Source organism: Arachis stenosperma, chromosome 2 (assembly GCF_014773155.1).
Source record: "Arachis stenosperma cultivar V10309 chromosome 2, arast.V10309.gnm1.PFL2, whole genome shotgun sequence".
Classification (NCBI taxonomy): Eukaryota; Viridiplantae; Streptophyta; class Magnoliopsida; order Fabales; family Fabaceae; genus Arachis; species Arachis stenosperma.
Window position 1 is genome coordinate 9,944,934 of NC_080378.1, and position 8,827 is coordinate 9,953,760.

General features: G+C 34.3%; 1 protein-coding gene across 3 annotated transcripts; it reads left to right on the top strand.

The window, feature by feature from the left end:
* Positions 1–213: 213 nt before the first annotated feature.
* On the top strand, positions 214–5,434 carry LOC130961978 (uncharacterized). 3 transcript variants are annotated; one of them, XM_057888034.1, is made up of 4 exons: positions 214–251; positions 385–544; positions 628–877; positions 961–5,434. In XM_057888034.1, exons 3-4 carry the CDS (start codon positions 648–650, stop codon positions 1,490–1,492), a joined length of 762 nt encoding a protein of 253 aa, XP_057744017.1. In that variant the 5' UTR covers positions 214–251; positions 385–544; positions 628–647; the 3' UTR covers positions 1,493–5,434. The 3 variants fall into 3 exon arrangements, 2 of the variants coding, with proteins under 2 accessions (XP_057744017.1, XP_057744018.1); XM_057888035.1 differs by lacking the exon at positions 214–251 and having other exon boundaries at positions 294–544; positions 961–1,306; positions 1,388–5,434; XR_009079674.1 differs by lacking the exon at positions 214–251 and having other exon boundaries at positions 294–544; positions 628–1,544; positions 1,625–5,434.
* Positions 5,435–8,827: the final 3,393 nt, after the last annotated feature.

Below are 8,827 nucleotides of genomic sequence, written 5' to 3' on the forward strand. Positions count from 1 at the left end.
AGCATGAACATAATAGGATATTAGACATTTGTCATATCTAATTGTAAGGAATATAAATAGAGTTAGTAATATGGAAAGAAATGATGCTGAGCTGAATGACCAAATGGAAGAGCTAGTGCCTAATGAACAAGAATTAGTTGAAGAGTTGGGACACGTGGCAACCAATCCAAGAATTTAAAGGCCGAGAAAGAGCGTGAGGGAACGTACTACTAGCAGAAGGTTGCAGGACCGTGTTAGTTAGTTATGTGGTGGTATTGCCTCTTTTCCCCCCTCTTTCTCCTTCTTATCTGACCCCTTTCTATACCTTCTCTGATTCATTCCTTTGCTCTCTTTTGTTGATTATTCTATTCATCTTATAATGCCTTTATTCTTCTTCTTTGTCAGGTTATCATGAACGTGGAGCTTGGCTGATTCACTCCTCAAATACTTTGTTAATTTTTGTTGCTATTTCCTTCATAGTTCTATTTGACTTGTATCTCTCTATTTCCCTTTTTACTATTCCATTGCTCATCCCAAAGTCGTAATAAAATCCATTCCCATTGAGGTATTACCATTATTTTCCTTCTCTGTGTTACTTGAACGCAACACCCTTCTATTTGGTGCTTTCATTAACCATGGTTGTGGTAGATAACACTTGCATAAAGACCATGGAGGAGAATATCAAGCGTTTATTCCAGATAGTTCAATCGGTATCGGAGGACAATAACGCTAAGCGTGACCGCGTCATGGAGGCGACTGATTTGAAGCTAGAAGCGATCCAGACTTCCATCACACAGCTCCTTTCCGATCATAAACGTGACCATTCTTTCATGCATGAGTCATCAACAGGATCGCACTCAGGAGCCGACAACTTCTATCGATGTGGCAGCAACAAAAGGTGAGTTTTGATTTACCTAAATTTGATATCTCCGATGGGCTGGGTTGGATCTTCTCTGCAGACCAATACTTTGATTTCTTTAGCATTCTGAAAGAAGACCAAATCAGTCTTGTTGCAATACATATGACGGGCATGGCCATACCTTGGTTCCAAATGTCTCAGTGTTCAGCACCATTTCGCTCATGGAATCAACTTAAACATGCCAGTGGGATTGAGTTCGGACCTTCACTTTTCAAATCTCCACGGGAATTGATCTTCAAGCTGCAACAGCAAGGCTCAGTGAGTAATTATTATGTTGAATTTATCGCTCTTGCTAACCGCACTCACATTCATCCACTCAATGCTTTGAGAGATTGTTTCATTAGTGTCCTCCGACCTGATATTAAGCGCGAGGTCAAGGCACAATGCCCCCCTTTGCTAATGAAGGTGGTGAGTTTGGCTAGATTATATGAAGATAAGTTTTCTTCCGCTCCTCGCCATACTTCTGATCCTACATCTTATCGATCTCAGTTTCAGACTCCAGCTCCACAATCACAAATCAGAACACCTCCACGAAATACCTTGCCGCCACTTTTACCTACTCCCAACCAAAAATTGACCTTTCCTTCTTCCTGAAACCAGGTCCGAAAACTCTCCCCTGCTGAAATTGAGAACCGGAGGGAAAAAGGTTTGTGCTATTGGTGTGATGAGAAGTTTTCTGCTGTCATAAATGTCCGAACAAGCATTTCATACTTCTCTGATTGGCAGGGAATGATGAGCAAGACCTAGATGAGAATAATGCAATGGTCTCAACAGAGGACGGTCTTCTACAGCAGCTAAATCAAGAGGTAATTGAACATCACCTCTCCTACAATGCCATGCATTACACGTCGGGACCGACCACCATTCTCATCAAGGCATATCTTGGAAAATTGGAGGTGCAAGTTTTGATAGATGGGGGAAGCTCAAACTGTTTTATTCAACCCCAAATTGATAAGTTTTTGAAACTTCCGATTGAGGCAGCACCGGGTTTTCTTGTGATTGTGGGAACTTTTGATGTCATGCAAGTAGAGGACAGAGTTCCATCGCTTGAGGTCACCTTGCAAGGGTACAAGGTTCAAATTCCAAATGCCTACGTCTTACATGTGGCTGGGGGGACCTTGTTATCGGAAGGACTTAGTTGAAGCGATTGAGAACTCACATTGTGGATTATGAGGCCACTTATATTCGATTTCTTCATGAAGAGATTTTGATAACTATGTTTGGTGAAAGAGCAACCACCCCGACACTTGCTTAGTTCCATCACATTTGGCAGCTAGTTAACACTGATTCAATCGTCGAGGCTTTTGCATTAAACTTCAGCAGCCAGAGGAGGAAGCTACCCTAACCTTGTAACTCCCTGACAATATGCAACCTGATCTGGTTTTATTGCTTCATACTTATGCAAGTGTCTTTGCACACCTTATTGGCCTTCCGCCGTAGTGATTAGATGACCATCACATTCCTCTAGTCAAGGATGCAGCACCTGTCAAAGTGCAACCTTATCGGTATCCACACAGTCAAAAGGCTCAAATAAAGTTTATGGTACAACAAATGTTGGATGAGGTAATAATTTACCTGAGCAAGAGCCCTTTTTTTCTCTCTGATTTTACTTGTCAAAAAGAAAGATGTTACGTGGCAGTGTTGTACTGATTATCAGGCATTAAACAACATTACTGTCAAAGATAGTTTTTTTAATAGCCATTTGTGATGAATTGTTAGACATATTATTCAGAGCTTGTGTCTTCTTTAAGCTGGATTTACGCTCCGGCTATCACCAAATCTTGGTCAGGCCTAAGGATAGATATAAGACAGCTTTTCGAACTCTTCAGGGCCGTTATGAATGGCTTGTCATGCCATTTGGGTACCCCAATGCACCACCAACATTCTAAACTTTGATGAATGATGTTTTTCGGCCACATTTAAGTAAATTTATTCTTGTTTTTTGGATAACATTTTGGTTTATAGCTCTTCGTGGAGTATGCACTTACACCATTTGGAGATAGTGTTGAAATTGTTGCAACAAGAGACTTTGTATGCCAAGCTCTCCAAGTGCTCATTTGTGTTTGCTGACATTGATTATCTGGGCCACACAGTCTCAAGAAGTGGAGTTCACATGGAAAAAGCTAAAGTGCAGCCAATTTTAGATTGGCCACAACCCATGAATGTGAAATAGCTCGGGGGATTTTTAGGGCTTACGGGGTACTATTGCCTGTTTATCAGTCATTATGCTTCTATAGCGGCACCCCTCACCAATTTACTTAAGAAAGATGCATTCAATCGGGATGAGAAAGCTACTCAGGCATTCCAACATCTTAAGACTTTCATTGCTTCTCAACCAATTCTTGCTCTCTCTAAATTCAAATTGCCGTTCGAAGTTGAGATCGATATGTCAGGAATTGGCATTGGTGCAGTTATGATGCAAGGAAAGCATCCAATAGCTTATTTTTTGAAGAAATTATCCCCCTCTATGCAGAAACAGTCCGCTTACACCCAGGAGTTCTATGCCACTACTAAAGTCGTAGAAAAATTCCATTATTACTTACTGAAAAAGAAGTTTGTCATCCGTACTGATCAAGAAAGCCTGAAATCCCTAGTAGATCAGACTTTGCATACACCTGAGCAGCAGAAAATGTTGCATAAGCTCCTTGGGTATGACTTCAAACTCCAATATAAGCCTGGCCATGAGAACGCAACAGCTGATGCTCTTTCTTGCTATTTTTTCGTGACATGGTCCAGCCTCAAATTGGAGTGGTTGCAATCTTTAATGGTTGAGATAGATGCTGATAACTGCCTCAAGAAACTCTGGTAGCACAGCACTAATCAAGTTCAAGGTGATGGGCACTACTCCGTGAGAAATAGAATTTTGTTGTGGAAAAACAAGGTAGTTATTCCCTCCAATAGTCGTTTGATTCAACTCATTCACAAGGAGTACCATGATAGCCCAAGTGGTGGCCACTCAGGCATAGCAAAAACCGTTGAGAGAATATGTTCTAACTTTTATTGGTAGAACATGCACTAGGATATTCAGGATTATGTCTTGAGTTGCACCATCTGTTAGCAAGCAAAGGCCGATACGTTGAAGCCTACAGGCTTGTTGCAACTGCTACCGATCCCTCATCGAATATGGGAGGATATATGTATGGATTTTATAACGTCCTTACCATCATCTCATGGCTATTCAGTGATTATGGTTGTTGTTGATCTGCTCACAAAATTTGCTCACTTCATAGCACTGAGACATGATTTTGATAGCAAGTCCGTGGCCGATGCCTTCATGAAAAACATTGTTATACTTCATGGATTTTCCAAATCCATTGTATCAGACTAGAATCGTGTTTTTATCAGTCGTTTCTGGCAGCAGCTGTTTAGTGCTTAAGGATTAAGCTAGCGACGAGTTCTGCATACCATTCCCAAACCGACGGTCAGAGCAAGGTATTAAATAAAACCTTAGAGATGTACCTTCGATGCTTCTGCGTTGAAAATTCGAATAAATGGTTGGAGATGCTTTCGTAGGCCCAATTTTGGTACAATTCTTCTGTCCATAAGAGTATAAAAATGTCCCCTTATAAAGCCTTGTATGGTCTTGACTCTCCCTCTTTAGTGCGATATGAACTTTCTTCTATTGATGACCAATCTTTGCAAGAATTATTGGTGGCAAGGGAAGTAACTCAAGAGTAACCTGCTGGAATCTCAGCAATTTATGATGTCATATGCCGACAAGTATCAATGCCATATTGAGTTGGTAGAAAGGGATATGGTGCTGGTGAAGTTGCAACCATACAGGTAACATTACGTTGCGCTGCGTAAGAGCAGAAGTTGGGTATGCGCTTCTATGATCCCTTTAAAATCATCAAGAAATTGAGTTTTGTGGCCTACAAGCTTGAGCTCCCTCAAAAAGCTCGGATCCACAATGTTTTTCACATTTCAGCCCTCAAGAAATTTCGGGAGAGCATCAGCAACACTATCTACCTTTGCCTCTTCAGTCCATGGAGGGAGGCCTGATTATTTCTCCTCATGCTGTTCTATCAAGGAGAACAATGATCAAAAATGATAAAAAAAAAAACAATAGCCTAAGGTTCAATGCGGACAAGGTCAGGGGGCTGAGCATACTTGAAAAGTGGCAAAGGACTTTATCAAGGCTTAACCAAATTTCAACCTTGAGGACAAGATTGAGGTTAAAAAGAGGGGTAATGTAAGGAATATAAATAAAGTTAGTAATATGAAAGGAAATGATGCTGAGCTGAATGACCAAATGGAAGAGCTAGTGCCTAATGAAGAAGAATTGGTTGAAAAACTGAGACACGTGACAACCAATCCAAGAATTTTGAGGCTGAGAAGGAGCTTGAGAGAACGTACTATTAGTAGAAGGTTGTAGGACCATGTTAGTAAGTTTCGTTGTGGTATTGTCTCTTTATCTCTCCTTCTTTTTTTCTGACCCCTTTTTGTACCTTCTCTAGTTCATTTCTCTACTCTCCTCTGATTATTCTATTCATCTTATAATGTCCTTATTCTTCTTCTTTAGCAGATTATCATAAACATAGAGTATAGCTGATTCACTCTTCCAATGCTTTGTTAATTTTTGCTACTATTTTCTTTATAGTTCTATTTGACTTGTATCTCTCTATTTTCCTTTTTTACTGCTTCATTGCTCTTCCCAAAATCATAATAAAATTCATTCTCATTGAGACATTACTACTAATTTTTCTGCTGTGTTACTTGAACGCAACATCTTTTTATTAATCAATATTTTTTGTTTTAGCTGTGTGCCCAATAACAAAAAAAAAAATTATTTACAAAGATACAAGATTTCATTTATATTCGTTTACTAAGTATAACATTCTTATAGAATAAATTAATCCAATCTCTACTAAATTCGATTAGATTATGCATTGTACACAAATCATAAAATTTACAATATAATTATATTCTAATTTAATTATTAAAGATATAATTATTTATATTCCTCCTCCTGTTAGTTTAAATTTTTAAGAGAAATAGTTTCATGACATATTTTCAGAATTTTTATAACTTAGAAGATTTAGAATTCGATCCTTCTTAACTCAATTAAAAAAAATAGCATAAAATAAATAAAAAAAATTTATACAAAAATTTAAATAAATTTAAAAAAGATTTTTAGTTAAGAAGACTAATTAAATATATAACCATCCATATCTCTCCTATTATCAGAAATAAAATGGTAGTAATATTATTTTAAATAATTGATTGGTCCCTTTTGTCTTTGCAAGCAATGCGTGCTCTGGAACGAAATCGATTCTCAACTGAATTTGTCATTAACAAAGTCAAACTCGTGCATAACATGGTGAGATATTCATAATTGTCCAAAAATAATTGGGATGATTCATTCTACACCATTTTCTGTCCATTTTTTTCTTAGAACAGTTCTTGAATTTGTTTTATTTATTTTCATTTATCCTTTTATCAACTCATCACTATTGAAATTCACATGAAGATTACTTTAATATGAAAATGATAATTAAAAATGAGTAGATATTAGATAATTTGATATATTTAACTAATTTACTTAATATAATATATTTTAATATTTAAATTATTATTTTCATATAAAAATATCATCATATAGTAATCACTTTAAAACTAGTATCAAATTTTAATTTTTAAAAAATCAAATAATATGATATATAATCTAACTTGATTCTCCCAAGGTAGGATTCGCAGCAATAACTTAAAAAAAAAGGTATGATACAAAACACTTTTTTTTTTTTATTAACAAACCATAAAACTTTTTATAAAACAACAAAGATGCCTACCATAGCAACTAACTCCACACTCGGGTCAATATGTTATTTTTCTTTAAGAAAAAGAGCTTATTCATGAAATTCTCTTTTTTGAATTTGGTTTTGTTTTTGTTATACTTGGTGAAACTCTAGCAACGTGAAGGGAAGGGACAAAAAATGGCCCAAAATTGTTAGGCTTTCATGTGGGGAAATGGATTGTTATTTTATTAGTTCCCTGTTTTTCCTTTTCATTGTTTGGTCCTAATGTCCTCATATTTTTGGGCTCATATTCTTAATGACTCTTCACCACAATAGAAAATTGGTGAAAACTTTTTTTCTTATTTTTTTTATTTTTTACGGTATATCTTAATTTGACAGTTTAAAAACTAATCTATTGGGGATCAAAATTTCATTTAAGAGTTTATTATTGGCTAATAAATTATTGCATACACAAGATGGAATTCGAATCTTTCTTTTTAATTTTCTTTTAGGGTGAACTCTATTTTTTTTATACATGAAAGTTGGATACAACACGAATTTTTCTCCCTCTCATTAAAAAACATATTCGGCTTCCAAATATGAGATAAAAAGTTTATACTATAGGAATTAGGAGCCGTCCAAAACCAAATGCAAGATTGGGCCTACGTTCTGCTCCAAGATCTAGAAATAAAAAAAAATTGGTGTCCCCGTAGATTTTTTATTTTCTTCTCTTTTGGGCCAAGGCCCCATCCATTACCAAAACAAAAAAATCACAATCGTTACTGTTGATATAGATTTTAAGTACTGAAACTAGCGACATGCTGTAAGTATTAGGGGGTTAATATCCCTAATAATATTGAAAGTTTATATTAGTACTGTGTATAAATAATATCTTATATATATAGTGTTAGTGTGTGTCTAGAGTAAAGTGAATATTATTGTAAATTCTATGTATTTTTATTGTGATGTCTAAATTATCAAACTTATTTTTAAAAATAAAAAAAATATTTAAAGTAAAAATAAAATATTTAAAATTAGTTAAATATTATTTATTTATATTTTTTAATAAGTTAAGCATAATATTAAAAATACCATAATATTTACCTTATTTGGTAACCATTCTTTCTTATCCAAAAGGACAAAAATTGGAGATGATAAAATTTTAAGTTAGCTGCATAGTAATAAACATCATGAATATTAATGTGTTTTAATATGAAAAAATATTATATATATTTATTTATTTAGTAAAAAGTCACATAGACATATCTTAGAATATATGCTATATTGCTTATTGAAATTACAGAAAAGGACCAGATATTGCCGGAAAAGAACACAAAGAGACACCTAATATAATAGCTAAGCCACATGGTGATGTAACATAGTCCTCTTTTATTCCTAAATGCACATAAATAATAATAATTAAACGTAGCTAAGCTAACTTGTTAGATATCAAGTTAGGCTCATGTTGATAAAGTATGAGCAAAGCTTTTATTCTTTTTGGATTACTTAAAATATTCAACGAATTAATAATGGACCACCTAAATTGCAAAAGGTCATCATACAATTAATGGAAAAAGCTTTCAACTTGTAGTTTAAGGACAATCCCATCAAAGTCACTTCACACCTCCCATTCACATCTTCTCAAACCCCTCTTTTATATATATGCTAGATTTTTTTAAATTTTTAATTGAATTATTTCTTTTCAAAGTATTGCAAATAGGAAAATAAAATAAAAAAAACCCTTTTTAGTCTTTTAGTCTAAAATTAGTGTTATTTTTTTTTATTTCTACCTAGTCATGATGTGTTTGAGTATATCCAAAAAAAATATATTATTTTTAGATAGAAATATATAGTTAAATTTAAATTAATTATATTTTAAAAAATAAGATCTGAATATCCATAACTTCATGAGAGAGAGATGATGGTACATGCTAATAAATAATAATATTAAAAAATTTTAAATGTACAAAAAAATACTGATATTTTAATAATTTTAATTTTTTAAATTTAATTAATATATATTTTAATATTTTTTATAATTAAGATTAACGGTTAAAATTATTAGAATACCAGTATACGTGGTATATATTTAAAATTCTTCCAATAATGTTAATGTGTTAGAAAAGTGTATATAGTTTTTTGAAATATTTTTAAGTGTATCGATATATTGATATTTCAATAATTTTTAACCGTT